Source organism: Monopterus albus, unplaced genomic scaffold (assembly GCF_001952655.1).
Source record: "Monopterus albus unplaced genomic scaffold, M_albus_1.0 scaffold31.1, whole genome shotgun sequence".
In the NCBI taxonomy this organism is placed as follows: Eukaryota; Metazoa; Chordata; class Actinopteri; order Synbranchiformes; family Synbranchidae; genus Monopterus; species Monopterus albus.
This window is the reverse complement of record NW_018127911.1, coordinates 2,186,687-2,204,943: the sequence shown is the minus strand read 5'-3', so window position 1 is coordinate 2,204,943 and position 18,257 is coordinate 2,186,687. Positions and strand designations below refer to the sequence as shown.

The window sequence follows — 18,257 nt, the reverse complement described above, 5'->3', positions numbered from 1 at the left end:
GATGCAATGGAAAAATTGTTGTTAATTTGTATTTTTCAGTCTGAATACCAGCAGGCAATCCTAATATTTTGTACTCTGTGTTCACACAAGTTCCCAGCTGAGTTCAACAGAAAGAGAAGTAGATAAGAGATCCCCACCATCACCTTATATTTCAGCTCCCTAAATACCAAAAATACGATGAGACAGGTACAAATACCAGACAATGACCAAAACCATATGTGACAGAAACAGTCCCCAGAAAAACAAAACATGGTCTAAACATGACAGGCCAGTCCGTTGGGAAAGTCTTGATGTGGGAAGCACAGGGGAATGGATGAAGGGTTGCTAGTCCACAGCTCCAAAGCATTAAACAAAGATGGACAGAGGGGGTGGAGAAGTGAGCAAAACTCTAAGCATTTAGTACTTACTGCTCCTGAGCTTGGATGCGGTGTCAAAGTAGGAGAAGAGCGAGTCAAGCTCATCAGGACAGAAGAGAGAGTCGCGGCGGGCCTCTGAGCCACTGGCAACAGCTATGCAAGGGGTGATTGGGAAATTGTAGGGCCAAGGGTGTAAATTGAGTAGCAAGGTGAGGGTGTTGGTGGGTTTGGGGGTGGGGGTTAGTCCAGAAGCACAGAGCAGCCAGGAGAGAAAAGTACAGAAAGATTGTGAAAAATGAGATTGAGAGAAAGGAGAGAGAGGAAAGCAGGGTGAAAGCACAGATAAGTTACAGTAGACTACCAAGTTGGCTGACGTTGAAGAGACAGACTACGAGAAGCAATGGAAAGCAAAGAGGGTTTAGACATATGCTGTTCACAGGGAACATACAGTATGCCAATGAGTGGACACTTCTCCGGGGCAGTGCACAAATCAGAGCTTACAAAAGAAAAAGTGGCCACAATCACAGATGACACTGGCCTCACTCTGCTGATGCAGTGAACAGTGTAAAAGCACTACAAGTTGGGGCGGTACAACAGACACATCCAAACTCTGAAACCCCACTGTGCCCATTTCCTAGCCATGTCATTTGAGTTGAGGAAAATTTAACATTTCATAGAAGAATTTGTTAAAAAGCATTTAAAATTTTAGACCTGAGATCCTAACTTAAAACTGACATATAAATGAGGAAAATGTGGCCTCAACTCAAGAGGCAAAAACTAATGAACACATCAATACCGAAACCTGCTTTCAAAATTTACCACAGCTTGTCCCAAACTACTGGTCGTATTGATTTTCAACGAGCGGTCTTAAACCCATTCAGGTAAAATCCAGTACAGTCTTTGGTGGTAATCATTTGATTCATTGCTACATACTATCCAGGTCACGCTGCGTACCTTTCAGCGAGTTTCTCTAAACAATGTGCTATTCATTAGGTTCAGAGATGAGTGAAAAGTTACCAAAAAAAACCCTGATTGGGTCAAAGATGTGTTTTGTATTTTGTACTGACCTGTCTGTCCGGCGACGTTTCTGCCAGCTCGAAGTTTTGGGGTGTGTGGAGGTGGTCTTGGGGTCAGATGCTCAGAGCTGCTGCTCAGCCTCTTCTCCTGTTTGCTCAGAGAAACCACTTTGTTCCGAAGCTCCTCGTCTGTTGGCCGGCGCATGAACCGGCGGTCCACGTACTTGGCTTTGATGTACGCCTCTACCTCATGTCTGACAGATACAACGAGAATATTTTATTTGTTTGTTTCATTTGTTTGAGGATGCACACACAGTAAGGTGTAGACCAGTGCGGGTCATACATCACACAACTCCTCTCCACTGTACTTTATGTAAGAGAAAACATACGCTCACCGGCCACTTTATTACAGTAGGTACACCTGTACAGTTCTATGCAGTTCAATGCAACACTTCCGCTTTAAAATCTGTATCTATGAAGCTCAAAATGCTTTGCTTTTTGGTGAAATTGTCATAAATGTATAAATTCAATTACATGTCTATTATTGAGGTCATAGTTAAAGGTGGTGTTGTAGTGGACTGCTATATTCAGAGGTGTTCCTAATATTCTGACCCTCTTATGTATCTAGCTGCAGAGGGCAAAACAGAGACACCTCTAAAGCAAATTTGCAGCCTCCATTGCTGAATTGGTTTTTAAACTTGGCTTTAAACCAGCCATGAGTAGATAAAGAAGAATCAGTATCTGCATACTGTGTTTATGCACTGCACAGGACTTTATTTCTGAATAAGAAGACAAATGTTAGACAGGCATTAGCCTACCACTGATACATTGTTTGCTGCGGTTTATCTACTCAGACCAGGCACAGGTTAAGGTAGAAGGTGTATACCAGCACCAGACTGGATGACTAATTTATCACCGAGTGGCCAAAGTCAAATTTCTATATCTTAAGACAGGGGTTTTCAACTAATTGTAACCCAGGCACCACCACCAGTCTGACTAATAGATAACTGGAGGACCACTGGATAGACCGTATGGGCACTATTTTAATCCTCAAAGTCACCTCCGCTTTTCCAATTGTTATATATTTGCATAAATATATATATGTACATGTTAACATCAATTAAAAAACAATAAGTAATACACAGAAATTTGTTTAAAATCTAAATTAAAAAAGATTCCTACAGTGAAACTACATTATTGAATGCATGGTCAGGGACCACCTGCAATGTCTTCACAGAGCACCAGGGTGCTGTGGACCACTGGTTGAAAACATCTGTATAAAAACAATAATGCCTATATTCTAATTTATTGTGAGGGTTATAAAAACTGTAAAATGTATCGGTTTTTATAATAATGTCATGACTTCACAGTGCCAGAAACGTCAAAAGCACTGAATAGAACAAAACAAATTCAGCAAGAAACTAATTAAATGAAAAAATAAGCACTTATTTTCCCACAGAACTTACAGGTAAATATTGGTCTGACATTATAGTGCAAATGTGCTTTCTACCAGTGCTGTACCTCGGGTCTCCTGGCTGTGGTTTTCTGACTCCTAGCTCTTCTTGCCGCGCCTCATAGATCTGGTTGATCACTCTGTTGCCCAGTTCACACATCAACTGTGAACAAAAATGCTAACATTAGTTAGCTAAATAATCAACTAGGCAGTGGAACATAGTATAACTTAGCAACAGTTGTACCTACAGTGATGGTCAGGCATATCAGAAAACAGTTCAGTTAGAGGTGGACAGATCAGGTACATCGTTTTATCTCTTCCTCACTCACCTTAAGTAGTTCTGGTTCCCATGTGTCCAAAGTCAAAGATCGAACCTTGGAGAAATGTACTCCCAAACTCCTGCAGATGAAGGAGGAATTAAAAAGTTACAACGATATTACCATAACTCACCGTTTTTAATTGTCAGTGGGTTAAAAGACTAGGTGCCAAGTCTTGAAGACTCTTTATACACTGACATACTATTTTAGGTTTTATCCACAAGGTGGAGTCAGATGCTTTACACAGCTCCCTGGTGAGAACTGCCTTCCATGAAGAGCATGGGGGCTGACCTAGATAATTTTATATAAACTAAACTTGGCCTGAATCATAATTGAATATTTTACCCTGCCAAGTAACTAAAGTATGTCGCAACATCCCAAACAGGCTGGGTCTTCAGACCAGTGTGTTCACATTTCAAAAATCCCCAAACATTTTCCATAACTAAGACAATCAAAATGAACCGTATTTCTGCAAAGTGTTAGGTAAATAAAATGTGCTGATAGTAGTTCCTTGAGTTTCTTAGGTACCTCAAATTTCTCCCTTCTGAAAATATACCTCTTTGAACTGTCCAAACCCCTAATTTCCCCCAGATTCGGCTGCGTTGCATTCCATCTGTGACATGAATGCCCGGAGTTGGTCACTGCCAGTTTAGTCAATGGTTGTGTTCCCACCAGGTTCGGCTGCATTCCTAACTCCGATCCGACCCACATGCGACTCTCTGGTCCGCTTTGCTAAAGATACAGAGTCAATTTTTGACGGATGCCACATCTGGGAAACGTGACAAAGTTCGACCCACCAATCAAGTAGCGCTTTCCCCAAAAGAGATATGTGTGAAACACAGACTACGAATTAGCCAGCCTGTGAGGATGAATGCATTGTTAACACAGGCACAAGCCTTTAGTCTGTGATAAAGCTGTACAGGACGGATCTGAACTGGGCCGCAGCCGGATCAAGGCGAAATGAGGTGAAACACTTCACTGTATAAGGTGTTTAATGACTGAATAAATGAATGAAACAGCTTCCTTTGTGATTCTCCCTCTGATATTTAGTTGAATATTTTATTTACTTATATCCTCAACAGCTCATTATCACTGCAGGTCCTGCTTCGCTGCCATTTTTGTGTCCAGCTGTTTGTGACATCAGTACAAAAACACCTATATAGTAAGAATCCAGTGCTTTACCTGTGAATACCAGAGCACTGTATACAGAGGGTGATGCCCAGGTTGATGCTGGCCCAGCGGGGGTCTGGCTGGCCACAGTCACAGCAGCAGGTGTTGCCCGGGATGGCCAGGACCTTCTGCAGGGCACTCTCTCCTTTTAGAGATCTCTCCTTTGACTCTCCACCAGAGTCCAGGCTCCCTGTTGACGTGGACGACTTCCTGTCCAGCTTCTGATATGAGAGAGACGGGGAAATACACAAAGGATGTCCAGATTTACTCAGGCAGGATGAGATGAAATGAAATGACATGACACTTTATCCTTGTGGGTTAAAATAAGTTATGTAAGCAGGTTAGTGTTATTTATATCAATACTAGTTTATCTAACAAAGAAACAGTAAAAGCTTAAGGCTGGATGACAATACAGCATTATTAACATCCTGAAATAGTTTAATTTCTTCCTGGTTTTCTCTCTTTTTTTCTGCAAGGTGACACACTAGGTATATGACCTCAATGTAGAGGTTGTTTAAGAGTTTAATGACTTTGTGTCTCTTTGTATTAATCTATTACACAACTTATTTGTCTATATGAATCATTTCAGACATCTAATCAATGCGACTGTTCAGATTTTACCTCACTGTCATCTCCCTTGTCACGGAAGGCTGTGGCGATGCTGATCTGGACAGCTTTGATCCAGGCCTGTCGCAGCTTTTCTGAGTCTGCCTGCATCATACAGCTCCTTTAGGGACAGAAATAAATCACACCACTGCAGTCTGCTGAATACGTGATCCACCTTCCACCTTCCCATCTTTTTTTTTTAACACACTGCAGTGCTCATTAGAGACAGAGAGGCGGATGTTTCAGTGACTCAAACTTACTTGGTGGGTGACACCACTTCAAAGCAGAAGCGACGCTCTATGTCCTCACAGTGTTTGACTGTACATAGCCTCAGGTCTTCCACCACCACTGTAGGGTTGTCCTGAGGAGACAGCACAGGCAGCTCTGATTAAACAACACACACATACACACAGAAACTGCCCAAGCTTTTCCACACAGCATAGTAAAAGGTACTGCTCACTTCTTTTACAGTGGTTATTTCTCCACAAACTCACAAACATATAAAGCACAACAATAACTAAGTGTAAGTGTTTTCATGCCGTTCCCTGCCTGGACATAAGAGACTTAACCAACTGTACAACAATAATAATAATAATCATAACAATATTTGACTACTAAAAGCTTTGTCTTGATACATTTCCTTACTAAGTGCATTGTGTCTTTAAAAAAAAGCCTCAAGCTGTTTTTTTCCAACTGCTCTTGAAATGTAGTAAAGATTTGGCAATAAGAGATAAAATATGACCCAGTTATTTCTTCAGTGTTATACAATGTAAATGTGTATACAGTGATATGTACAATGAATGGGATGTAGACTAATGCATTTAGGAAACAAGAAGAATACGACCTGAGATGTAAGAAGGCTGAATTGTATTAAATAAGTCCACACAGGTACACACCTTTACAGCTGTGATTTGTCCTACACTAAACATCTGTCTTGAACAGTCTACTACTGCTAAGTGAGGCTACAGCTACCTGTTAAAAATACATGGGAGGATATTGCTGGAAGTCAAACACATGTATATTTGATTACACGGTCAGCCATGTGACATACCTTGAATTTCTTCTGGTAAACTAGCTGATTGTTTTGGATGGAGAACCAGCGCCTGAAAGGAAATTACAACTTCATTAAAAAACAAAAAGCAAAGTCACATGCAACTGCCAGATATGTACATAAGTTAACATGCTACCTTGAGAGAATTGAGGAGTAGATGAAGTAAATTGATTCAGGAGCAACTGTGTGTCAACTCATGTTAGAACAGTGTATTTAAAGACAAACTATAATATTCTAAAAAGCTATATATACATTTTGGAGAAAAAAATTTCAGCAATTTTTTTTATTATCAGCACTATAATTCATTATTTTCTTTCATCTGTACATGTTTCTAGAGGTTTGTTGGAACCAGGGGGATGAATACAACCTGAGGTATATGAGTCATCTTAAAAAGACAAAAGGGGCCAGAATGAACTGACAGAAGTGTGTTCAAATTTTCATTCAATTTACCCACTAATGATTTACCTCTTCCTTCTAAATCTTGCCCATTTATATTCTTGTGACGATGAGTTAAAAAATATCCCTATCTAACTCTTCAAGCAGTTGCTTTCATATCTCTATTATGCATATAGGTGACAGTGCTTACCCTCGTAAATCCACAACCAATTATTCTTTACCAGTAACTTGAATTTAAAAAATGCTAATTGATCTGTGTCTGCTGTACCTATTCCATGTCTTGAAGGCATTACTGGCCCTCTTAAACAGATAGCCCTCCATGGCGATGCCTTTGTCTGCATCCACATTGTACTCCAGGTTGGTGTCATCGTGTGAAAAATCCTGGGGGGTGGGGGGGTGGAAAGGAGGGAAGAGGGAAAACAATGACTGCGTTAAATATATTTTTACACATCATTCTTGTAAATTCATTAGTGCTACTGATTTTCTCTGTGGTGAGGAGTGACTCTGCACTTTTGCCTACAGGACGTCTCACCTGAGCTACAGTAAGTAACCTTGCAGTGAGCAGCGCTGTACAGCCACTGCTCACACCGACCAGAATGATGCTTCACACCAAGAGCTCCACAAGACAGAAACAACAGCCACAGTTTATACTTAAAGAATAATACTCTATTATGCTTCAGTAAAAATACTGAAGGTGTAAAAAAAAGCAGACAGTATTAAATTTTTTTAATTATTGACTTAATTGTTGTCCTCAATGAAATAAGTTTGCCAGGCTGAGCTTTTGTGCACGCTCTGCCCCTGTTTCTGCTGTAACTCAGTCTGCTCTGTTGTCATGGGACTGTCCCTGTGGCCCGTCTAGCTTTAACTACCTGAGGTTTCCTTACACCCTCCCAGCTTTTCTCCCAGTGACACTGAACACCATGATGCATGCATATTTGAGTGTGTCCTCTTCTGGAGTCAGGTTACACCGAGCATCACCATCTCCACAACCAATTAGAGCCCGATAGCTCCAGGTCTGTTACTGTAATGAGATGAGAAATCACCTTCTCTCTTGTCCTTCTACAAACACTCAAGGTAATTCAGTGGCCTTGTGCTGAAACATATAGGTAAAATAAAAAAAGTGTTTCACTAAGTCAACTACTGCTCCCATATTTTTTTATTTGGATTTCTGGATTATCACCACTTGAACATCTTGTTGACTGCTGAGATAACAGCAGCACAGTCCTTCAGCAAACTTCAAAATGTTCACAAATTATACAGTAAAATCAGCTTCTCCTGAGCATTTGATTTACTGCGTGTGTTTTTGACAGAGGAGTGCACTGACTGTGCGCTTCATCAGTCTGTTTTTTCTCCGCTATCATTGCCAAGATCTATAAATATAAGCTGAACAAAAGCTTCACAAGTTAAACTCCTCTGCCCTACGATACCATCGTGTCAGATGAATGCAGTAACACACATGTACTGTACATAAACACAAATCCTGCATGACATACACTGGAGCAAGTGAGATTATTTTGTGCATAAGGGGAACAAAATCTGTCTATGCATCTCTATGAAGCTTCTGAACAGAAAGACAATGGGATATATTAGTCGAGGCAGTGGGACAAAATTAACCTCATAGTAGCGCCACATAACTCAAACAAATACCTGAAAAACTACAAAGTACTACACAAAAACAAAATTCAGCTGAGGCCAGAGAAATAGGACACTGGCCACTCTGATACACTGCATTCACTCACACACATGGACAAACAATCTCTAAATAAGCCTAAGTTGAAAAAAAAAGCATGCATAGTGCAGCACTGTCGCTGTCACACACTAATGCTGTCACATGAAAACCTTTCTGGTCCTTGTGTTTCAACTATGGGTTGAGACCTTTCTGTGACCACTTAGGCCTGAGAAACCATTTTCAACCCTGTTACATATACATCACTGGGGCAAGCTTTTCAGCAATTGGCCTCAAAGCAACAAACCAACAATGAGGCATCAAATAAAGAATACTACAGAATTAAGACACATCAGGACTTCTGTGTGTATAATATTCTAAAATGAGGAAACAAATGAAAGTGCAAACAAACACTACAGTGCAGTCTCTTGAAAGACAGAGGCAGGTAGGTTTACAGAATGGAAGTTAGGTGCAAATTGATGCAGTGACTATGTACAGAGGCCAACCTCCAAGAACAGTGCAAATTGATGCAGTGACTATGTACAAAGGCCAACCTCCAAGAACAAAAGCTGCAGTAGTTTGGTAAGGACTCAAGCTCTGTCACCTTCTAAAACATCACGCACAGCAAGAGAATGACATTCAAAGAAAATAAACATGTATATCCTTATTCCAACATGAAGAAATGTTACATTATCATGGATTTGTCAAAAATGGAATAAAAACAAAAATGAAACATGCAAAAGCACATACTAGTATTATAAATAGTGATATTTACAGAGATACTGTTGCAGGCATGGACATACAGTACACATGCTCTAGGTTAGACCACTCTAGGTCCACTCACCAGATACCAGACGTAGTGGAAACGGCTGAAAATCCTCATTTTTCATCAATGTTATGGACCGTGTCCCACCTTGAATGTTTCCCTGTGAGGCCAATATCTAAAAGTCTTCCTGTTTTGCATCTAAATGAGTCTAACACTATGAGCAGCGTGGCCTGTCTCTTTAACAAACTCTCACTTCCTCCTCTCCTGTGCCCATGTCTGTGTGTCTATCAAATCTTTCGTCACAGACTCAGGTGCTCCTCCTCCTAAGCAAAGATCAGCTGTGTGTGTGTGTGTGTGTGTGTGTGTGTGTGAGAGAGAGAGAGAGATGCTGGTGTGGCTGTTGGGTTACAATAAAAACATGGACTGTACAGGAGTGCTCAGGTATCAAACATTCAGTTTAACCAATGTGCACTCAGCTTTTCCCCTCACTCTCCCTCAGCTGCCTCATGTGTTACTAAAGGAGCCAATCCTTTCACCAGGATGAATGTCTATGGCGTTATCCCTTTAACACATATTGTTAAGGGACTCTTATCATCACAGGAAAAACCGTTAATGGCTGTTTTAAAAACCAGTGAAATGTACTTTGTTTCATTAGGAAATAAAAAAATCTTTTGAGCCTTTCTCTCCAATGGTACCATTTTGACACTCATGCCCCATGGTCACAGTGCAGCTTGTCATTGTGCATACAGACAGACAGGAAGCACACTAAACACAACCTCAGGAACCCCTTCACATCACACAAAGATGAAGGTTTCATCAAATAAAAGTGTACAGTATGCACAGGAATTAAAAATAAAACTATCATGAAGGAGCAATGTTTAATTGTCAAATGACATATAGAGCTAACAATTCACCATTTGCTTTACAAGACTTGTGGCTTTCAAGACACATTCTGGTGTAAACTCAGATATAAACGAAACAGTGCAGTTTCACAACAGGAGAAAGTAATGAGGAGAACACCACATGTAAACAGCCTGCATCACCAATAAAACTACAAAGACAAGAGGAGGTGTCAGAGACATGTTTAGAAGTCTGTTTTGGTAATGTTGGTGCAAATGACCCTTGACAATAAGGCCAGTACAGATTAGACAGGCCTAGTAGTATCGTAACCTCAAGTCTACATACAGATTGAACATACATACAGACCTGTTGAAGTGTATTTTAAAAAGATGCTAAACCCAAATGTGACCACTCACTTTAACCCATTGTTATTTGGGAAATATTAATGTCAGGGATATTTAAGTAATACAGCAATGTTGTGCCGTAGAGCACGGGTTAATGTGCCAGAGTCAAGCCACTGTGAAGTGTTACCAGATCATCTTGACAACAAGTGTCACCTTTTCCCATTTCTGACATAAATACACCAGTGCAATACATTGGTTTTTCACTTTGTTTTTAAGCTGTATAATTTACACTGTCAACTAACAGCAGGCTTCACTTCATTTAACTGGAAAATGCAAGAAAACTGAACATAAATGTGATCAAGTCTTTCATTCCTGTCCTAAGTTAGCCAGTATCATGTATACTTCAGTTGGTTTAACATCTGTGAATTACTGAGCACAAAACAAGCAGCATAAGTACAGTAAGTTGTGAGCTGTTAAGGCATAACGGTATTAAAACAGTCTCAATTTATTAAATGAACTGAGGTTGACTTCAGCATACACGAACTGGAAAAGGCACAAGGACCCATATAACAACTGAAATCTTTAAATGGCATCATACCACACATGCTGCCAGTTTAATCTTGTGATGAACCTGCTCACTCATCTCTCAGTGCAGTTTGAACAGAGACAGCGAAAAGTACTATATCTACTGTATATAACCATGCAGGCACGACACAGGAAAGACAATGAGGGGGGAAAAAAATAAGAGAAACACAGCTTACCTGCAGAGCAGCCTGAAGTGAGTAGGAGAGGAACAAAGAGTAGAGAAGTAAAGAAAAACAGTTGGTTAGGAGAGTCTGTGTAAAAACAGCCAGACGAGAGAGACAAGTGGGAGTGAGGCAACATAAAAATAGCATCTACATAAACTGAGGGAGGGGAAGTGTATGACAGGTGCTCAGGGACAAGCAGAAGTTGGCACATAGTATGCCATCACTGACTGAGCAGGAGAGAGAGCGTGCAAGACAAAAGAAATATACAGACGGGGACAAAAAATGTGAAAATTACAGAAGGAAAGAGAAATAAAAAAGGACATAAAAAAAAGACATCTCAGAGAAGCTATACCTGCAGACAGCTGGACACTGACATGAACATCACGGACAGAGGCCCTAGAACAGCTGGGTAAAGAGCTGACAGGTGTTGTCTGGAGATAATGAAGCTGTCTGATGTACAATTAAAGCTAAGGGCAACGTACTGTACTACACCACATAATGTAACTTAACTGCCCACATCCTGCTTAACTTTCATTCTTCTGAGGGTTCATAAAGCTTTAAAGAGTTAAATGCTCAAACTTAACAGAAGCTTATGGCATCAATTCTTAGTCATGAAACATTCATGAAATCAAAATTGTAGGGCAGATGATTAAATTTATATTAAATATGTTAAAAGTGTGACTCATTGGTGATATTAGGGTTGTCAGGGTGCTCGGCAGAAACAGGAGCATGCTGAAACCCAACCTTATTTGTCTGGAAACTAGTTTCCGTCAGCTGTCAATAATGCACAGGTGTTTGACTGAGGGATCACCTTTCACGTGACGGTGAAATACTACCTCCATTCATTCAAATGTGGCTTCCTTGGGGTAATTATTTTATGAGCAACATTTCTTTCAATTGCATATGACAGATTTTCTTTAGAATAATAATAATTAACTAACAACAACCTTGTAATATTTCACCATGGTGGGCCCGGCTCTGGCAGCGCAGTGCTCACAAAGTTCACTGCAGGAGAACAGCGATGGCAGTGAGGGGCACTGTGATCAGGGGACTAAGAGCATCTGGTTGCAGGGTAACAGATAAGTCCTCCAAGATCTCAACAGAGTACTGTGTGTTTACTTTTAATGGGAGGAGGCCTGGGTGCAATAAGTAAAGGCTTTGTGGTCAAAGACAAGAGGATCTGACATCCATAACGTTGGTACACACGAAGGAAGGCTCAGAGTACCTTGGTCACACTGAGCACACACAGAGCATTTATGTTTCTGCGTTGTTCAGGTGGCTGGACAGAGGTGAGGATGATCAAGTGCTCATTCATTATTTTTACTCACATTGTGCACCCAGTTATGTTGCACTGTGATTTGTGTGCCTAGTGCTAAAGTGTGACGACGATGCTACTTTAGTTTGATATGTTTTGTATATTTGTGCACCTTTTGCTGGATGGTGGAGTGTTTCTGCTCCATGTCCCGCTTCTCTTTGGCAGCATCCACCACCAGCTGGTCCAGCTGCGAAAGAAAGAACAGCTCATTAGTCAAGCTTACCAAACTACCTGGTCACACACATTTCACATTCAAAAACAACATGCACATTTCAGAGACATCCTCTAAGATGTTATTACAAAGCCCAGTAAATTACGGAGTGGCACACAACTGAAACACAAGACAAAATGTTTTGCTTCGTCTACATGTATACATACTTATTCGAGGTAAAATATGAACTTGTTACATTCTTGGTCTTGACAGAAAAAACAGACAAAGTAAGTGGTATAACAGTCAAAGTCTAATGCTTGGACATTAAAGTGAACAGATTTGTGTACGCCTGTGTGCACCAGTACTTTATTTCCATTTCCAATCTTGAGAACAAAATTATGTCAAATTATCAACTTTTCCACAGGCCACATCAAACAAGACATTTTCTACACTAATCACAACGGACTGTGCTATGGAGGTTTGTTCATATATGAAATTAGATGGGGGGTGACCAGTTCTTCTCATCTAAGGAAGAATCTGCTGCACGTAGAGAGGAAGACAAAAGGGCCTTCGAAGCAGAGGAAAAAAAGCAATAAATTAAAAAAAGACTTCAGTTAAGTGCTGAGGGTCATAGGTTGTCGCTGAAAATGTGCAGGTTTGCCTTATAAGAGTTCATTTCTACTCTATCTCTAGAGAGGCTGTTGCTGCAATGTGCAGTTCTATAAACTTTTGGATGGGGTGGTGAGGCTGGGGCACAGACAGAGAGGTAAAGTAATAATTTAAACCCCTAGTTCTATGAAATAATAAACCATACATTGTTAACAATCAAATTATTTTGTGTAAAAATGTGACACAGGTAGTGCTTTCTTCAGCCAACGTTGGCTGTACTCCTTATTTACTCCTGGCCAGGGACACTGCTGCTGCACAGTGGTCCCCCCCCCCACCAGTGCTCACTGAGGCAAAGCATGCCAAGTACTCCAGAACAACACATTCTGAGAAATGAATGCACATATCATGCTGCATAATATAAAATAAGACTAATGTGAAAGCACAAAAAATGTATTCTGTAGTTTTTAAGGCAATGATTAGTCATTGTTTTTATTTTCATTCTTTAATATTGACAAGCATCACAATTTCACTAATTATCACTGAACTACCTTAGAACTCTTATTGTTGCAATTTAAAGCTGAAATCACTATCAAGTCTCTGTGTCACCCTGTTTATGCAGTGCATGTCATAAACTCATTGACTTCTTTAAAACTGGCAAATATAGTATTAGTTATATGATGAAACATTTGAATTGGGCTTCTGCCTAACGAGATGGGATAGAGGAGGGTGGAACTAACATTTTACTTCCTACTGTATCTGATAGCTCAGAAAATTTTGGATTTTACCTTTTAACAGCAAAAACATTCAGCAGAAAATTCATTCTTCTTATCATGAAACTCAGTGTCTTCTATCACAAAATTTTACTGCAGAGCCAAACATGAAAACGCTGCTATCAGATCATTTCAGAGAAGACAGCACTTAAGCAAACCGGGTCTTTTGCTTTGTTTAGAGAGGAAACGGGTGGATGGCAAAGCAGCAGCTTGATAACATCAGCGGGAAAATGCTTTTCCCTGCCGCACCATAACAACTAGTCTAGTCCATGCCTTCTATCTGCTCCCATCTGCCTCTGTAAAAGCAGCTTTGTGTTGTGTGTGACTCCCCTTACCTTTAACATCTTATCTATTTGACTGTGCAGCACTGACACTGTCAACAGAGACAATCACCTCAAACATTTCATTCTATCTGTGTTTGTCACGAACAGACCACTGCAAGGAAATGTTTTGGCCAATCACTGTCTTGACACATAAGTATGATAACAAGTTGCATGACTCACTGAAAAGGCACAACATTTCCCTTTGACTAAATATGTTCATGATGCATGTGTACAGTCCAGAGGCAGCGTGTCATGGAACACTGCAGCAAAGTATTACATTTAGAGGCAGTATAATGGTTTCCGACAGCAAAGGTGGAAAAACCGTCATATTTGACATGAAGCTGTCATTTAGTCACTTTTTAAATGGAATTTTAAAAACAGAATTCTTAGCTCATCATGTCCGATAACAGGGTAACAGGACATCTGATAATGCTTCACTGTTTAAGTGGCTTGTCGTCCACCCTACTGTAAGTGTCTCTATCAATTACAGCCACAAATCAGCTCCAACTCATTCTCAAACAAACACAAACAGCATTATACAACTCTGGCTTTATGCAGCTACCAAGTAAAACCCATCTTCACTTTTTTGACCCTTTTTCATCATGTGTGTTTCTAAAAGCTGCTGGGTAATTTTAAATGTCTGTTTTTTGTTCTCATGCAACTAGCAACACTGTTAAGATTATCATGCAAGACCACTTACCACCCCTACACTCTATACCTTACATAGCTCTGATTCCAGGGCAGGGTAGGAAACCAGTCACCTACCTCCCACTTCTATCATGTTTTCACTCCAAAACCAAACTGCAGAATGCATTAATGTTATAGCAGTTAATGTCCCCACCCTTGATTACTTCCTCATTGGTTAACGGCATCAAGGCATATTCTCAGACCTGTTGACAGCTCCTCCACACCTCCCTGCACAGCCTCTCCACCTTCTTCAGCTTCATGATGGAGAGAAGAAAATAAATAGTCCACAGTCCTCTTGTCCAAGTCTTTCTGAAGTCACAGGCTATGAGTCCATGCCTGTTCTGCTTCAATCACTTCTTGCTTTGAAAAGATCACATTCTGCCTATTATCCCCTCCTAAAATCTGATTTTTTTAAAAGTGGGGCCTGTATTCTTCCTTTTCTGTTCCCAGCACTCTTTGGTCACTTTCTTGATGGCACCAATGTCAGATGTTTCCAAATTCAGAGTATGAGGTTTAGAAACCACACTCTTCTCTCAGATCCAGTTTTCAGGGCTACTGTTCAAATTCTTCAGGTCTGCCTTCCTTTTTGTCAAACATAACACACAAGTGTTTGCTGTTTCAAACATCAGAAAAATACATTTCCAAGCTACACTTTGCTCTTCAGAAGTGCACACTACTACTCTGCTCCTCCTCAACCCACCCCTCTGTGCTTGGACTCCTTTCTTCCTTGGCCTTGCGCCCACTTTTAAGAAATGTCATCCTCTACTGCTCCAACCTCAGAGCCACCACTTCATATTCCACATCCTTCCGTATCAGTCTGGGGTTTCTTTGCTGTGTCCACTCAGCTGACTGTCAATCAGCTGACTGTGTGAATCTGATTCTGGGAAAACCCTTTTCCAGCCCTCTGGCTGCTTTCTTCCTCATTCCTCACTAACAGCAGCTCCACTGTGATACTCAAGAAACAACCAGCTCATCCTCTGGCTCAGAGGGAAGGTTTATCAGAGTATGCATACAAACCCTCAGGGAGCTGATCTGAAACATCAGCTGACGAAGAGACAGCAGTGCACACACACTGACAAGATAGGAACACACATGGTGAAAGGGAGAATCCATCTAGAGGTGACGGCAGAAGTGCGGTTGTACTGCTCCTTAATGATGGCAGTGCAAACCCAGGGCCACTTATCTACAATTTCAGAGAATTCCTTCACTGTATTCCTCCAATTTTAGATGAGGAACTGAATAGAAACACTATTTACGCAATCAAACAATATTGTCCTCGACTAATCAGGGGTTTACGCACAACAATGCACTGGTATGTAAACTTAGCTAACACTTATTCCATTATTCCACTGATAATAGCTTAATGTTTGCTTACGTTGCCTGTGTTTACTGTATGATCTGACAGAAGTGTTGTCCAGGACCAGTGCAGTATATGTTTTTGCAAGAAATATTAAAATAATAAGGAAAATATACATGAATTTTAGGCCATCCGAATCACTTTCCCAGCTGACAGTGGTTTTCAACACCTTCTCCTTCTGACAAAGACTGAATCTTAAAATATCCAGACAGGCTGTGAAACAGTAACTGAATAGTTGTGTGATGTAAAAACATGATATTTTACATCAATATAACACAAAGACTAGTTCATGAGTGATATATTTTTTATAGCGCTGATTAATGATAAGTTTGTAGGAAAATAAATGGGTAACTTTTAATGCACATAATCACTTATTACTTTAATTAAGAGTATGACATAACTCTTATGTCTCGATTTACCTGCGATAAAAAGTGATATTACATTTGTTTTCACTTTATTATAAAACTGTTAACTTATTACACACCTGCTTGCTTTTGTTCATTTCTCTCTGTGTATACAAGTTCAGGATTCAAAATTAGAATAGGTCAAGATTTGCTTTCAAGCTCAAGACATAATGCCATTTAGATTTAAAGCTACTCTGCCAACTTTCTTTTTAGTCTAGAATGTCTAGTGAGGCTCAAAAAAGCCACCACCATAAGTTACTCCTAACCACTCTTTGCCCTTTTTCAGATCCATTTTCCTAGTGACAACGTAAACTATGGATGCCTGGTTGCGACAAACTGTATAAAATGCAATCTCCAGTCTGAAGCTAGCATTAGCTGAATAATGAATAAATGTGGCAATCTAGTAGGACGCTCTGGTTACTGCTAATGTGATATAAAGCACTAATGTTACACAAAGCTCAAAAATTACTCCAAAATTATAATCATGTTACGGTAATTAAAAATAAAGCTAAGCTCATGACCATACTACGCTGCTGGTGTTACCAAAACAAACACATTAGCTTTAGATGCTAAGGCATCCAGTTGGAAGAACGCCACATCAGAAATAAATGGGAGCCTTTTGACTGTTTTTCATGCTCTTCATCTCTAACCCTGATTTTTTTCTGTTTCTTTGTTCAAAAGAATGCCACCTCTTCAGTCTGGCAGCCACTGTATCTGACTTTTAGCTGCTGAGAGGTCTTCCATGGCTGGCTGTTAGAAATGAGTGCCCACGGTTCAAAATGCACTTTTTATAACCTTCGCTAGGAGGCAGGCAGGGCTAATTTACTATTCTTGTATTTTGACAACAGTCTAGAAAAGCTGGAATAACAACACAAACACAGTGACCTTACTGAAAACAGCTTGTGTTTAGATGACTGGGATGTATGTGCATGTGTGCAAGTTGCTGCCTGTACCTGTCCACCAAGGTGTTTCATAAGAGGTTGTAGCTCACTGAAGAGGTCATATCCTTGGTGAAAGAATGTCAAGTGGGCATACATGAAGGACAGCATCTGTAAAGAAGACGGCAATTAGTCAAAGCCCCAAAGGGAATGATGTATGGTCATTTGATGTAGTAAAAAATGTATTTACCGATTTCAGGACTTCTGATCTTCTCTTGGATTGTAGCACATTGATCTATATTTAACAAAAACAAAACGGTGTTCATCTTTGATGCCTTATCTACAATACTCTGCATGTTAAGGAAAAAAAAGAATGCATACATGAGACAAGCAGCCACTACTGTACCAAACTCAAAGATAATCTACAATGACAATATCATATCTGAAAGGAAAAACCCACAAAAGAGAAGGTACAGAGGCAAAACAAAAAAAAAAAATTCTCGAGAAAAATGAAAGAAAGCATGACATGAGTACTACAGACGTTTAATAATAAAGCCATAATAATGCTTAACAATTGCAGTATCACCCCAAACAGTACAGGAAAGTTGTCAATAGCACTGGCAGCAGGGGGAGCCCTGTGTCTCATGTTAGACCAAAGGAGGCTGCTGTAGCCTCTTACCTATCATCTCAACTCAACTCAACTTTATTTATATAGCGCTTTACCACAGCACAGCTGACCAAAGCACTTAGCATATCATACAAATATAAAAAAAAAAAACACACATAAAAAGCTATAAACAGTAATATAAACACTAACACTACAGACAGAGTCTCATTCCTGGTCAAACGCCAATGAATACAAGTATGTCTTCAGATAAGACTTAAAAGTAGACAGTGAGGGGGCCTGCCTAATATAAAACGGCAACGCATTCCATAGGTTTGGACCCACCACAGCAAAGGCTCTATCCCCCCTAGTTTTCCGCCTGGCCCTCGGTGCCTCCAGAAGAAGCTGATCTGCTGATCTGAGGCACCG

General features: G+C 40.3%; 1 protein-coding gene across 3 annotated transcripts in view; it reads right to left on the bottom strand.

Moving 5' to 3' along the window:
- LOC109958247 (arf-GAP with coiled-coil, ANK repeat and PH domain-containing protein 2) overlaps window positions 1–18,257 on the bottom strand; it is a 45,892-nt gene that overhangs the window by 6,043 nt on the left and 21,592 nt on the right. The window contains exons 7-19 of one of the 3 annotated variants that reach the window (XM_020596758.1): window positions 17,475–17,519; window positions 17,300–17,395; window positions 12,158–12,232; window positions 10,743–10,754; window positions 6,634–6,746; window positions 5,970–6,021; window positions 5,179–5,279; window positions 4,934–5,039; window positions 4,325–4,533; window positions 3,155–3,224; window positions 2,894–2,988; window positions 1,424–1,626; window positions 408–509 (exon numbers count right to left, since the gene is read on the bottom strand). In XM_020596758.1, the coding sequence (XP_020452414.1) occupies window positions 408–509; window positions 1,424–1,626; window positions 2,894–2,988; window positions 3,155–3,224; window positions 4,325–4,533; window positions 4,934–5,039; window positions 5,179–5,279; window positions 5,970–6,021; window positions 6,634–6,746; window positions 10,743–10,754; window positions 12,158–12,232; window positions 17,300–17,395; window positions 17,475–17,519 (1,279 nt within the window). The remainder of the gene's footprint in view (window positions 1–407; window positions 510–1,423; window positions 1,627–2,893; window positions 2,989–3,154; window positions 3,225–4,324; window positions 4,534–4,933; window positions 5,040–5,178; window positions 5,280–5,969; window positions 6,022–6,633; window positions 6,747–10,742; window positions 10,755–12,157; window positions 12,233–17,299; window positions 17,396–17,474; window positions 17,520–18,257) is intronic. The other 2 variants (XM_020596760.1, XM_020596759.1) reach the window with 2 other exon arrangements.